The sequence below is a fragment of the Sus scrofa genome, chromosome 18 (genome assembly GCF_000003025.6).
Source record: "Sus scrofa isolate TJ Tabasco breed Duroc chromosome 18, Sscrofa11.1, whole genome shotgun sequence".
NCBI classification, from domain to species: Eukaryota; Metazoa; Chordata; class Mammalia; order Artiodactyla; family Suidae; genus Sus; species Sus scrofa.
In genome coordinates this window covers 11872512-11887818 of record NC_010460.4, presented here as the reverse complement: position 1 = coordinate 11887818, position 15307 = coordinate 11872512, and the positions used below count along the sequence as shown (strand labels likewise).

Sequence of the window (15307 nt, the reverse complement as noted above, 5' to 3'; positions counted from 1 at the left end):
CTTCCTCCTTTCCAACTAGAAAAAGAAATAGCTACTAATTTTAGGGCTGTCACTGATTTGGGAACAACTTTAATCCCATTAAAATACCTACCCACAGACATTCTACAGTATTAGATGTTGTCCCTGGAGAAATACAAGAGGAAGAATTGTAAAGATGGTATGGTTCAGCTCTGAGACTTTGCAGCAAACTCTCCTGTAACAGTCTTCACGTCCAATGTCATTACTACCTTGCTTGCGATGCTCTCCCTATCAACCCCCAAATATCCATCCCGGTACAGCAGCAGGAGGTCCTGAATTTGCAGGACAGCATTAGGAGTTTTAAAGGGACTATTGCCCTGTCCCCATACTGCAGGGTGACCGTTTCATAGCAGCCACTTTCCCCCCTCCAGGCTGTCTTGGTTTAGATAATATGGCCCTGCTTCATAAGCACATTTATAATGTGGACTCCAAGTGTCAGTGCATAAGACACAGCATACACACACCCCCTCCATCCTAATTCCATTCTTATCTAACACATGCCCTCTGACGTGCTTGCACGTGTCTCGCCATCACCTCCCCCCTTGTACAAAGCTTGTTCCTCCCTCTGAGTTTGCTCATGTGCCTCTCCCTGCCTGACATGCTCTCCTTCCCCACTCAACTTACATCAATCTTACCCATCTTTTAATACAGTGTTCAAGCCCCATTTCCATGAAGCCACCTCTGTCTATTCAACCCACACTGATTCCTCCCTTCCCTTAACTTCTACCCATGACATTTGCTTTGCTAAAACAGAGTCAGGAGGGAAAGGCACCTCCTCCGTGATGGATTCCATCCTCCTCCAAGTGCGCTGCCTGTACTTGGTTTAGAAGCCCGCAGGTTGCACCTGCTTATGGTAATTTAGTTCTGCACCCAACAGGTTGGCTTTCTTCAAAGGTGGTTCATTAAAAGAAATGAGAATGCATAATCTATTTACACTTGCTTTGCTTTTTTTTTTTTTTTTTTTCTTAGACAAGTGCTGTTCAAGTCTAAAAAAGCTGCAAATAGAACATTTAAACTGGAGGCTTTCTTGGAGGTCTCCTTGTCTAACCTCTTACCCAAAGCAGAGGTGCACCCCCCCGCCACGGCACCTTTCATAGACACCTCCTTTGAGCCCATCTCTCCAGGCGCCTGTTCTCTTGCTGGCTGGCCAAGCTCTGATAGTTCAAGTCCTTCCTTGTAATACAGTATTTCTCAAAGTGAAGTTCGTAGGCCATCTGGACCATGACCATTCGAGGTGCTTGTTAAAAATCACAGCTTGCCAAGTCCAGCTGCAGGCCTACTGAATCAGCATTGGGACCAAGGATAACAACAGTGCTTTCCAGGTGATGTTTATTACACCCGAGTGTAAGATCTACTGCTAGAGTCTGTGGATTCTATAACTAGAACGAACATCTACCTTCCTAACTGCGGAGAGCAGGACACTTGCCTTTTCTTCATGGCAGCTCTTCTAATGCTGGAAAATGTCACTTCTCTCTCCTTTCCTTCATTAATATGCTTTTATTATTATTATTTTACTTTATTATTAATATGCTTTTCCTTCATTTAATATGCAATTTTGCGAAGTCTCTCAGCTTACATGCCCACCAGGTGACAGTGAGAGTACCAGTTTTGGTTGAAACTAGCCAGCAGATACTCTCATTTTACAGATCTTTGTTAAACAGGCACATGATGTTGACTCATAATTGTTGAGTGCCTTTGTTTATATTTATATATATATAAATATATATATATATTGGCCAGTGGTAGTTCTTTTGTCAACTGTCTGCTCTTCTTTGCTTTTTTAGAGTAGAGTTGATTTACAGTGTTGTGTTGATTTCTGTTGTATGGCAGAGGAACCCAGTCATACTTATACATACATTCTTCTTCTCGTATTATCTTCCATCATTTTTCTTTGTTTTTTCCCCTGCTTTTAATTCATTATGTCAGTGGTTGTATCAAGTAAGTCTTGACAATGCATTATCTCATCGAATTCTCAAAACAATACCCCCCCCCCCCCATTTTACAGGTAAAGAACCTGAGGCTTTGTAACCAAGCAGGGCCCTGTAGGGCTCCTAGGCACACAAGCCTTTCTGTGTCCCCCATTTCTTGTTTTTAGGGAGTAAGCCTCAGCCTCCATGACCTTCCCTGAGTTCCAAAGGGTAGCTGCTCATCAGGGAAGGGAGGGGATGCAGAGACCACGGAGAAGCAGTCAAGAGACAGCAGTGCAGCCTTGGGGCAGGTCCTGCTTCCTCCTCAAGGAATATACATAACAATATCCTTGAGCCTTTCTGTAGAACGAAAACCCCCAACAAATGGAAGAACTACTAGATGAAACATTCTTCATTTCAGCAAGAAGGAGGACCACCAAGACTAGTCCTGGAGCCACTCAACACCAGCTTTGAAAGACAATATAAGCTTGCCTCTACCCTGATCCTTATCTACAGCCCTATTTTCCTCTCCCCAAACTATAAAACCACCTCATAATCCCTTCCGAGGTAGGCACAGTCTTTAAGGCATTAGCCTGCTATGGCCCCCTTTGCCTGGCAAAGCAATAAAGCTGTCTTTTTCTCCTTCACCCAAAACCCTGTCTCCATGTTTCTATTTGGCAACGGCAGACAGAGGCTGAGTTTCGGCAATAGCTTCAGGTCCTAATAATGAGGAAACGCAGCCCTCACTGATTTATTCCCTCATTTAACCATGTTATCTTCCTGACACTGTGTAAAGTGAGTTAGAAGAGCCCAGTATTTGGAATGAAATTATGAGAAAGGTTCAAAAGAATGCTAGACATTTTCACAACTCTATTATATCCTTACATCTCCTTAAAATTCTTTTTTTGTTACTTCTCCTGGCTTAGACATAATAGTGACGAAGTTATAATTAGTGCATAGCAATGCTATTTAAGGATACAAGGTTTCAGGAGGATGTATGCACCTGTTTGTATTTTTGCCAAGAGAGGTGACGTATGGCTGACCCTGAAGAAACATCAGAAAAGGATCAAAGGGAGTAATTTGGAAATGTCCAGAAATCAGGCAGAACTCCGTAACAAATTACAATCCATGAGTGGGCAGCAGCAACCGTAGGTAATAGTTCAAAAGTATATTTGCAAGAAGGATTAGCTTTCATTTTTTCCATTTTATATTAACAAGACCAGTGTTTATGCAATTAACTAAGATCTAAATGTTAATTCATCATTTGTAGGTTTTTAGTCCAAACAGCTGAGCTTCTCTTGGTTTTGGTTAATTTAATCGAATTTCATGCAATTATACTTTAATTGAAAATACATATGCATCAAGTTGAAATGATATTTAAATCAACTGAATTTACAACCAGATTAAAAGAAATGCAAACAACCAAGTACAGATCTGAGTTGGAAGCAAAATTAATTTAATCTTACTCCATTTTTCTACCTTGAAGGTAGCCAACCAACACCCAAAGGTCAGGAGTTCTCAATGTCACACAGCCAGGGGTAACGACGAGATTCAAATCCAGGTTTCCTGACTTTGAATTGTGAGTCTTTACAGCTGGGTCTTGAACTGACATTTAACTCTTCCCACCCTCATTCAATCAAACCTCTAAAACTCTCATGAGCTTTTCCCAACAAAACCTATAAACTCAGCATCAAAACAGCTAATGTGATTTTTAAAGATCTTAGTTCCCTGGCTTTGTGATTTCGGGCAGCATGATCAAAGTCCCTGGGGCATATATTCTTCTGTTAACTTGGATAGGAACTCAAATTTCTCCTTTGTTGTTCAAAGAAACATATTCCCTCGCATTTGCTGGGTTCTACATTTTACCCCAAATCCTTCTTTCACATAATAAAGAAACTATAATAACCTAAATGGGAAAAAAAGAATAGGTATATGTGTATGTATGACAGATTCACTTCGCTGTAAACCTAAAGCTAATACAACATGGTAAATAAATGCTACCCCAATAAAAAATTTTAAAAAGCAATATTAAAAAAAAAGAAAAAATTCATTATGTCAATTATGATGCCCATTTCCCTAAAATAAGAAAGAATAGTAAAGAAGAAAGCAACGGTGTGTTCCAAGTTTCCCATCACTCTTTTCAGGCCCATCATTTTCAACTACACAAAAATTTCAAGTTCACTTTCTCAACACTCAAGATTTTAGTTCCTCACAACTGACTGCCTGGCAACCATGCTCTTTTCACAGAACATAAAGAGGATTTAACATTTAAACAGATTGTTCCAAATAGGGACAAAGCGAAAACCAAAGCGACTCTAATATAGTTGACTGTTGATCATTTCTATAGGTTCTAGAATGTTATGCTCTGGAGCTTAATCTGAATTTTTTGGTGAGGCTACATGCATCACCAGACTCAAACCTGTCTTTGCAGCCATTTCCATCTTCAGCCACCAAAGCCCCCGACCCTGCCACACACACACACACACACACACACACACACACACCCCTACAAAGAGAGACCCCTCCAGCAGAGACCCTTCCCCGCAGGCTGCTGTCTCCCCACCCAGACACCCCTTCCCCATTGGGCATCCCTCATGCCCAACACACTAACAAAAACCCACCCTGGGTATCATCACAAAGTAGCACTTTATCCCCAGGTTCAGCCTGCGGAGTCAAGAAAAAAAAAACCTAAAACCATTACAGTGATCCCTTAAAAGCCACATTAACTTGGTGAAGCTCTGCCAACTGCCTCACAAAGCACAGGTTCTTTCCAACCTCTCCCTGGAAATTCAGGTGCAGGTGACCCCTCCTGCCTTCAGATGCAACTGCCCGGTAGGCTCCCCCAGAAAGGCCAGAGCCCAGGGTCCGAGGCCGCACTCACTGCAAATCTGACTTGGCAGCTCTCCTCTCCCAGGTAGCACAGGTCTCCCGAGACGTTGGTCTCCAGCCACAGGTGCTCTCCATTCACGGCGTTTTCCTGGAAGGAAAAGACCCACCTGACTTCAGTTTTCTTTTTAGGCATAAAGGCAAGGGTAGGGAGAAGACTCGAATTTAAAAAGAAAATTAGTGAATCCAAGGAGTCTAAACTCTTCTCATTTTACCCCAGAAAATACTGCTGGGGTTGGTCCCACCACAATTCTACAAACAGAAAAAGGTGTTTGGAAAAACTCTGAGCAACCACGAAGATGTAGAACTATAGGTGTTTTACCCACGTGTGGTTATCTTCGAAATATATAACAAATGAGGGGGAAAAACCTTAAGTTATTCATTGCAGGGCCTTATACATCCAGGCCCACTGCGGAGCCCATCACAATTGAGACCAAAACTCAATGTCTACTCTCCTTAGCAAATTAGCAAAAAGGAGGATAGCAGCATTAAAGCACTTTAAAGACTGCTTGAAAAAAAAAAAATATATATATATATACACACACACATACATATAGACTGGGTCACTCTGCGGTACAGTAGAAATTGACAGAAAACTGTAAATCAACTATAATGGAAAAAATAAAACCCTAAGATAAAAAATATATATCTACATCAGTAATGGGTAAATTACACTTCTAAGCCAGGGGCTTCTTAAAACTTAGCTTTAAGTTTTAAGCCACCATGCATGTAGCCAGAGCATAATAAATTTCTATTAATCCAAACAGTTTACCAGTTCAATAGGGCCTTCTAGGCCCAATTCTAAGTTTTTCAAATGGAATGATTTATCTGCTTCTAAAAATATTCACGTACTTCTGGTGGCAAACAGAGAACAGTCTGGAACCCTTGTAAAAGTTTTCAGATAGTGATGGGTGAAGACAATACAAGAAATAATTAAAAGGCATTTCTTTGCCAGGACTCCTAAAGAAATCCAGCTCCACAAATATCCTACTACTGGTAACTTATCATCCAAGTTTAACTTATAACCATTTATGTAATAAAAGCCCTTTCATCCTTTCATTCTTTCATTCATTGAATAAACATTTATTCCACACTACTGGTGTCAGTCATTGGGTTAGTGTGGTTATCCATAAATTAAAATCCACCAGAGAATACGGAAACTAAACACAGTCATCACAACTAAACACATGGTTATAACAACAAATAGAAACTTACTACAGCAAAAATCCTGCCATCTCTTATAAAAAAGCCAAGTATTGTAGTGAAGTATTATATAACCTTGTATGTTGCAGTGGATAAAAGGGCAAAAATCCTTGATGATACCAATCTAGACAAGCCAGAAACTATGTCCTGGTAGGTCAGGAAGGTACACAGGAAAGGGCTACTAGCCCAGAGACCCGGAAACTTGCAAGACGTCAGCTCCATCCTCCGTACGTCCCCTGTAAACTGCAGACCAAGGCAAACATTCAAAACGGTTGCTAATAAGTCTTGCCACGGATTCCGGCATTGCGGGAATGTTAAGATGAGCTAACCGCACTCCTGAGCGGAGATCTGATGAGAAGACTGACCTTTATAAGGGAAGAGGGTGAGAAAAAGGTGGAGGCTTCCTGCCGCAGTGAATCACACACACGTGTTCTCAAATTTGACTGCTCATTAAAAAGAGCTGGTGAGTTTTGAAGAATACCGGGGACCATCCCTTCCCCCAGAGAGTCTGCTACAGCTCATCTGAAGTTTTCAGCTGTAGGGATGGAAATACCATTTGCTGAAAACCCAGGGAGAAGATTAGCGTAAGAGCAGAATTAGGGAGTAAGTCAAGAGTTCAGTTTTTAATTTAACTTAATTTTTTAATTGAGTTATAATTAACATTCAATCTATTAGTTTCAGGTGTGCAACATGGTGATTCGATATGTTTATACATTATGAAATGAGCAGGGCAAGGAGTTCAGTTTTGAGAATGTAAAATGTGGAGATGCTCATTAGACCTTTAAGCAGAGATGTTGAAAGGGCAGGTTTTCTTATGAGTCTGAAGTTCAAAGAAGAGGTTTGTACTATTTGAATAATTTGGGAAGCAACCATTAATTGACAGGAGCGCAAGCCATGAGAACGAGTTCAATCACCGAAGAACTGAATGTGGACGGAAAGCTCTGGGTCTTGAGCTGCGGAAATTCCAATACTCAGGGTTTGGGAATATAGGAAAGATCCAGCAAAGGAGCTGGGACGGAGTCTCGATGGCCAACGGGGTACAAGGAAAACAGGAAAGCGTCCACTGTTTCCAGGAAGAAAGTGCCCCTCGAAGAAGGTCTGTGTGAAAAGCCGAAGACTGAGAACTGGCGGTTGGATTTAGCCCTGTGGACATGTGAGTCACGGATGATCCTGACAAAAGCAGTAAAAGAAGAAGGAAGGAAGCCTGATAGAATTGGGTTCAGGAAATAATATTATTAACTCTAATTTCAGACTTGTATAGGAAACCCAATTAATTCTCACTACTTCTGTTACCACCCAGAACTCCATCATCTCTGGCTTGGAATAGCCCAGTAGCCCCCTAACTGGTGTCCCCACACTCCTCTTGTCCTCCATGGTCTGTTCTCCACAGAGAAACCAAAATAATTGCTTTAAAGCGTAGATCTGACCAAGTCACTGATCTGCTCAAAACACTTCAACGGCTCTCTGTGACTAGGAAGAGCACCAGGTTCTCACTTATCTGGTCCCTGAGAGCATCTCTGACTTCTTTTCCCATCTCTCTGCAATCTCTTTTCCTGTCCCATGACCTCACTTTCTGTCTCTCTCCTGCTCGGTCCCAGACCTGCCATCACACCAGTCTCCGCATTCCTCAAGCCCACAAGGAAGCCCTCACCTCAGGTCCACTGACTTTGCTGCTCCCTTGACTGAAAACTGCTAACACAGAAACCTGCACAGCAGCCTCATTTCATTCAGATCTCTTTCATTCGTTCACAGGTCCCCACATCAAAAAATGTTCACTGCACGTTCTGTTTACGACATCCAAAGTGCTCATTCCTCTCCATTCTGACTTGTGTGGTTAATTTTATTTATTTTTGGTCACCATATCAAGTGGTACTTCCTCAAAGAAGCCATCACTGACCCCAAAGTCAAAGTCAAGTTATTTGGTTAGTTTCTCTCTTAAAACTATGTTTCCTTCCCAACATTTATCCCAGCTGGCAATCATTTATTCGTTGTTCATTCACTGGAACAAGTATTTGAATCATGCTTCCCTCTTACGCTAGATTCTAAGCTTCATGTGAATATTAATGTCCAGCACCTCACTTAGCACCTGGCAAATAGATGATAAATAAATTTGGGGAACTGAGAAGATGAAAGTCTAAAAACCAACGAATGAATTGCATTCTTGTATATGCAACTCCAGGAAAAGAAAGATAATTCTTTTTATCTGCCCCCTAGTGTGGAGTCATAACTGTGAGAAGTAAACATGGATGCCTAAGAGACATGGCAATCTTTCAAAATCATGAAAGATGCAGAGTGTTTAAAAAGAGGCATGCAAGGAAAACTAAGCAGCCCTTTTGCTAGACTACAGTTTCCCCTGCCTCAGGCTCTTCTGGTACATTTGTCTTGTCTGATGCAGAGTAAAGAGATAACATACCCAAAAAGAGGTCTGGCCCGCAACGATACACAGGTAATCTCTCTAAGTCCCTGGAAAGTACTTTGCCTGATTAAAAGTATCCTTGCTTACCTGGGGACCTTGGACTGCTAAACTAGCAGTGACCTATGGTGAGGCATATATCAGCTCACCCTCCAGAGGGGCAGAGGGCTAAAGTCAACGATGCAGACAGTCAACACTGTCTACCTGACCGAGCCCCAAGTAAACTCGGACACTGAGGTTCAGACGAGTTTCCTTGGTTGGCAACACACCATATGTGTGGTCACATCACAGTTGCTGGGGAAGTTAGCTCAGTCACCAGTCCCCTGAGAGAGAAGTGGAAGATCCTCGGGTAGAAAGCTCCTGGGCTCTGCACCATGCACTTCCTCCCAGGGCTGATTTGAATCTGCAGCTATACTCCTGTGTATGGAGTATAGCCATACATAGGAGTATAGCTGCTTACAGTAATTCTTTTTATTTTTTCTGTTTTATGGAAGTAGAGTTGATTCACATGTCGTGTTAATTTCTGCTGTACAGCAAAGTGACACAGCCATACATATACATACATTCATTCCCATATAGTTATCGAAGAACCCTGAGTAAATTTCCCTGTGCTACACAGCAGGTCCCCAAATGAACATCCAGTCCATATACAAAACCATGCATTTGCCAGTCTCAAATTTCCAATTCATCCCCCCCCCAACCCTTCCCCTTTGATAACCATAAGTCTGTTTCCTATGTCTGCGAGGCTGTTTCGGTTTTTTTTTTTTTTTGTAGTTGAGTAATATACTCCATTGTGTATATGTACCACATCTTCTTTATCCATTTCTCTGTCGATGGACACAAAGGTTGCTACTATGTCTTGGCTATTGTAAATAGTTCTGCCATGAGCATCGGGGTGCATGTAACTTTTTAAATTATGGTTTTCTCCAGATAGATGCCCAAGAGTGGGACTGCTGGATCAAAAATTCTGTGATCCTTCCAAGGAATTATTAAGCATGAATGTGGACTTAGAGATTCCAGGACCTGCAAGTGAGGGTAGTCTGGGGAACTCCTGGATCCCGCATAAAGGTAACCAGCTGGGTGGCATTCACATCGGAATAGAGTTATTTCTTCTAACAATTCTGATGACTCCTTCTCCAGTTCAGTGTTAATAAACATGGGTTCTGGGGTCAGACTTGCTACTTGTAACTCTACGACCTAGGTTCTAACCTCCATAGATGTCAGTGTACTCTCACCACTAAAATTGTAATAGTAATTATTCTACACTCACAAGATCACAATGGTATATAAATGTGAAAATGCCTAAAATTCAACACAAGTGGGAATTTCTCTTGCACCAAGCCCTTATATGTTTGAGTATTTTATTTATTGCAGTCTAGCCTACCCCAGTTAATACAGGAGTATCTTCCGTTTACTCAGAGTTTTGTCTGGATTTCCTTTCACTGTCTGCATCATCTTCCCTCAAGTTCCTTATCACACACGGAACAGCATGTCTCATCTCTGAGTCCCAGTTTCCTCTGCTCTAAATTCTACTTCTGACATCCTAACCAATATTTTACACTGCTGTAAATTATGTTTTAAAACATAGCTGTGGTTGGTTATGCCTCTCTCTTGCTCAGGATGCTAAAAAAAATTCCCCATTATTTATAAAACAAAATCCAAACTTCGTCCCACATACTAGACTTTCCATTCATGGTACCAGTCTGCCTTCCTTATTCACCTTCATACCTTCTACTCGTCTTCTCGAGATATAGTCATAGTTTCCTTCTCTGTGTCCTGTTTTTGTTTATTCCAGCCTCCACACCCAGGCTATCTCTTTCTCTCCTCTCTACACATCCCTCTTGAAATTCCACCTCAAAAAGTACACAACTCAGAGCCAGACAGAAAAAAAAAAAACCTCCTCTATTTCTAAATGAAGATAACATTTCTTCTGTATTAGTGGATGCTGATACAAGCCCCTATATGATACACTATACATATACACAGACTTACAGAGATCAGCCTGTCTATAGAGCTAGTACCTAAGCATATAGATCCACCTGTGTGGATACAGATGTGGTTCTTGGATTTCAGGTTCTACTCAAACCCTTTATAAGTAAAAGGATAGAAGTGGAGAAGTGTTACAGACTGAATGACACAGAGAGGGGACACTGACACCAGAAGCAAATATTCTACACAAAATGAAGACATTTGCATGTTTAAAAAAAATGTTTTGAAACAATAAATAAAAGTATAAACATGTATCCTATGTAAACACCCTCACAAAAGGAAAAAAGGGAAAAAAAATCTGACTGTCTCCCCCTAAAAATCTTCAAGTAACATTAGGTAAAATCTGTCTGGGATGTTTGAGATCCATGCTGTGCCATAAGCATCTGGTTATTGAGTTCATGAAATGTGGTTCCCCCTTGCTGAAATGCGCTGTCTGCAAAACTCACAGCAGATTTTTTTGTTTTTCGTTTTGTTTTGTTCTGTCTTTTTAGGGCCACACCTGCAACATATGGAGGTTCCCAGGCTAGGGGTCAAATCAGAGCTATAGCCGCTGGCCTGCGCCACAGCCACAGCAACGTGGGATCCGAGCTGTGTCTGTGACCTACACCACAGCTCACGGCAACACCGGATCCTTAACCCATTGAGTGAGGCCAGGGATCGGACCCGCATCCTCATGGATACTACTCAGATTCGTTTCTGCTAAGCCACCATGGGAACTCCTCACAGCAGATTTTGAAGTGTCAAAAAAGAATGTGAACCCCCTTGCTGATCATTTTTATATTGGTTACATGATGAAATGGTAATATTTTGGTTAAACAAAATATTAAAATTAATTTCACCTATTTCTTTTTATTTCTTAATGTGGCTCCTAAAGTTAAAATTACTTTCTGGCTCATAAACATTTCTGTTCAACCATGTTGGTTTTGATAATCACTTGCCAAGAAGCAAGAGACTAGACCCAGACACTTCTCAACTGACCTGTGGAGTTGCTAGATTCTATCATTTCTCCTAGCAGCCAATGCGATTTACTTCAAAAGTCTCACAATTTTAGAAAATAAAAGGCTCACGAGGGTGCATCAAATCAGGCTAGGTCTGTCCCACTATTAATGCAGCCGACCAGGGCCAGCACCTTCACTGGTTTATAGCCCTTAGTCCCCTGCTCTGCTCAGCAATCTGACATCTTAATTAAGCTGACCTGATGGTTTTTGAAATGGGGATGGAGTGAGGGAAGATATTTCGGGGCGGGGGCAGGGGGGGGTGGATTCACTGCTGGTGATGACACTGCTGAAGGCACAGGTCTGCTAGGACTGGCCATCTGAAACCAGACTAAAATGAGAGCAAGTGCAGCTGGGAACAGACACACACCACACACACACACACACACACACACACACACACACACACACACACACCCCTGCCTCCTTCTGCCTTTTCATTGAAGGTTTCCAAAGATAAGATGACCTAGTTTGAAGTTCCCATTGTGGCACAGCAGAAACAAGTCCGACTAGGAGCCATGAGGGTGCAGGTTCAATCCCTGGCCTCACTCGATGGATTAAGGATCTGGTGTTGCCATAAGCTGTGGGGTAGGTCACAGACACAGCTCGGATCTGGTGTTGCTGCGGCTGGCAGCTGTAGCTCCGATTCAATCTGTAGCCTGGGAACTTTCATATGCCTAGGGTGCAGCCCTAAAATTAAAAAAAAAAATGACCTAGTTTCATAACCCAGTTTAAACCAATCCTATGTGGAGACTGTTTCCCTAATCTAGTCCCTGAATCAAACAGTGAGGCAGGGTACCTACTATGCTATGTTTTACGTGCCTAAGAGAAAGCAACTTCTTTCCTTAACGTCATCAACCAGAGGAGAAAAAGGGTGGTCTGGATTCAGGACCTGGCTTTGTTTCTGTTTAGGCTCTGCTTTCCACAGCCTCGGGATTGGAGGACATTTTCCAAAGAGGAAGGAAAAAAAATAAATTGATATCAAGGATGCTAGGTTTAAAACCAACATGCCTTCAAAGAAAGATCCTGGTGGCTTTTCCACCATTGCTTTGAGATTTGTTTTAGGCAGCGTAATGGGTAAAAGCAAATTACAGAAGAGAGGAGGCAGAGTGAAGACCCGCCTCCTACATTTTCTGCTATAATATTAAAAACAGGGAAGAAATCTCTAAGTCTAAATTAAGTCTCCACGGCAGGAGGGGCATGTGACACTTAAGAGAAGACACATATTATCTATGCAACAGACTCACTTCCAAGTGGGCTAACTCACTCTAAACTGGAAGCTTGGATTCCAGCCCAGGAGAGGAGACTATTTTTCCTTTTTTTTTTTTTTTTTTTTTTTTTGAGCGCTACTCCCTTCCTTTCTAGCAATTTAGCTTCTTGTTTTCCCCACAACTGGCTTGGCTGACATTCATGGCATGGTGTCAAAGGGAGCAGCCCCCATAGGTTGTCACCACGAAAGGGAAGACAGGATGCCACTGGAGGAATGAGACGATCAAAAGCCCTGCGTGTTTTAAGACTTAACACAACGCACTGGATTAGGAAGGAAATTTATGAACAGGTATGTGGGACACAATAGCATAAATACATTTATTTTTCAAACAGCGTTTTGACTTTCAGGACCTGGAGGTTCTCTGACTGCCCATCAACTCCCAGAAAAATGTTCCTTTCTTGCTGATGGAGCAAAAAAGCTGTACTCCATTAGTCCTTGACATCTGCTAGGCAACTACTAGGCCTACAATGCTGCGTTGTCCACTATGAAGAAGAAGAACAAGCAGAAGACACTGTTCCTGCCTTCAAGGTGCCTGAAATCGAACTAGGACCTCGAATAAGAAAGTCAACCAAAAAACATGAATTTGGCTCTAAGGTAATACACCATGGATAGAGGTTTTAGGAGGGATCAGAAGCGAATAAAATCAACAGAGCAATCTCAACTAATAAGATGAGCAGAGCCTGGCAGAGAGCAGGAGTGGAAATTCTGTAGGAAACAGCAATTTCCCATTGCACGAAGCCGAATGACCACTGTAGTCAAGAGAAGACCCAGGATCTGTAACGAGTGCTGCTCTGGCTACTCCCCATTGTTAAGGCCTCCATCCCTGACATGCATGGAGGGGAAGGCCTGGGCACAGGCAGCCAGAGCAAGAGTTGGCAAAGAGTCATCACAGAAAAATGAGACTGGGTTGGGGGAGGCAGAGAATCCATAAGTCACAATAAACCATCTGAGTAAATGTAGCCAAGGAGAAGTTTCCAGACGTTGAAGAATAGACTCGAAACAAGAAAGAGCTAGTATTTATCTCTAAGGAGGCACATGAGGATATGAAAATGGAACACTTCAAGGAAATTGTTAAGTTTACCTGCCCAAGCACAAAAACTGACTCCTGCAATAGTGTTCTCCTGGCCAACATGCATGGATGCTCACCGTCTGGACTGATCTGAGTCTCGGGCACCCACAAGCAGACTGCTCCTAAAGGCCTTGGCAAGAGGCTATTTCGTGCCCCTTCTACTTTGGCACAGACTAGAGTCAGAACAGGGCTCTCCTGGATTCCTACAGTAAACAGAAACTTGGGGACTAAGATTCAAATTCCAGGTTCACCCTGATTTGTCTCGCAATTTCAAACGCACCATGAACAAACTTTTGTATCTGTTTTCCCACCGACACAGGGAGAGAGGGGAGGCGATGTAAGTCAGAGTCACAGTACTACAGGCCTTTGAGATGACACTCATCCCCTGAGCAAGGTGGTGACGGAGCAAAGAGGATTTCAACTTGAGAGTCAAGGGGGCAGAATGCAAGACAAGGCATCTCTGCGGCCCTGTGCCACCCGTTATGCCAGAAGCATCCCTTAGCACTTCCGGGGCCGCTTAGCTCACCAAAGACAAGCAACTGAAGTTCCCTCTTTTTTTTAACTTTAAAAACATTTTTGTCACCCTCCTTCTCATCTGGGAAACTCTTGAGAGAGGCTCCAAGCCAAATCAGGACTCAATAAATAGTAGATGAGTAAAGATGGGCGATTTTAAGGCATTCGGTCTAGAGCTCTGGGCTGATAGAAGGAGAGAAGTGGCCAAGCTGCTTTTTTGTAGGGAAGCAGACGAAGGGGTGGAAAAGGGGGAAGGATATAGGTCAAGCCAGAGGATGAGCCTTGTTCTTTAAACAGAACAAAGAAGATTCTGGTTTAGCTTCTTGAACAAGCCAGCAAAGGAAAGTGACAAAAGAAGTCGGTGTAAAACCACTTCCGTTAGGGTAAGCCAAAAGTTTGGAAGCAAGGGCAGGTTTCAATAACAATAACAAAGGTCACTGAAATGTTTTTAACCTCCTGCTCCTTCCTCTCTTCTGAGAAAAATCTTTATGCGATTGTAATAAGGAAGTGTAGGACTGGTCACTGGCTTGTTTGCTGACAGCAATATTAGCCCGCAAATATGGGGTTTGGCTCAGAGTCACATCTCTCTTTTTTTTTTTTTTTTTTTTTTTTGCTTTTTAGGGCTGTACTCACGGCATATGGAAATTCCCAGGCTAGGGGTTGAATCCGAGCTGCAGATGCCAGCCTACACTACAGCCAAAGCCCCATGGGTTCCGAGCCACGTCTGTGACCTATACCCCAGCTCACGGCAATGTCAGATCCCCAACCACTGAACAAGGCTAGAGATCAAACCCACATCCTCATGGATCCTAGTCGGATTTGTTTCTGCTGTGCCACAATGGGAGCTTCGAGAGTCACATCCCATAACTCCTTCCACATCAGATCTCTCAATAAGTCCTTGGATGGAGTATCTTCAGAGACGGTTTTGTTTCGCTTCCAGTGTTAAACATCTCCACAGTGTTTGCTGCCACCATCTTAGCACATCAGGCCACCAAGACAGGGTGGCCACGATCCCAGGGTGGGGGATTAAAGATGAGCTACGCA

At 42.6% G+C, this 15307-nt stretch overlaps 1 protein-coding gene across 10 annotated transcripts in view; it reads right to left on the bottom strand.

Annotated features, from left to right (window-relative positions):
• The window catches only part of DGKI (diacylglycerol kinase iota), a 482044-nt gene that overhangs the window by 299280 nt on the left and 167457 nt on the right, over positions 1 to 15307 (bottom strand). For all 10 annotated transcript variants that reach the window (XM_021079007.1, XM_021079008.1, XM_021079004.1 and 7 more), the window contains exon 3: positions 4807 to 4902. In XM_021079007.1, the coding sequence (XP_020934666.1) occupies positions 4807 to 4902 (96 nt within the window). The remainder of the gene's footprint in view (positions 1 to 4806; positions 4903 to 15307) is intronic.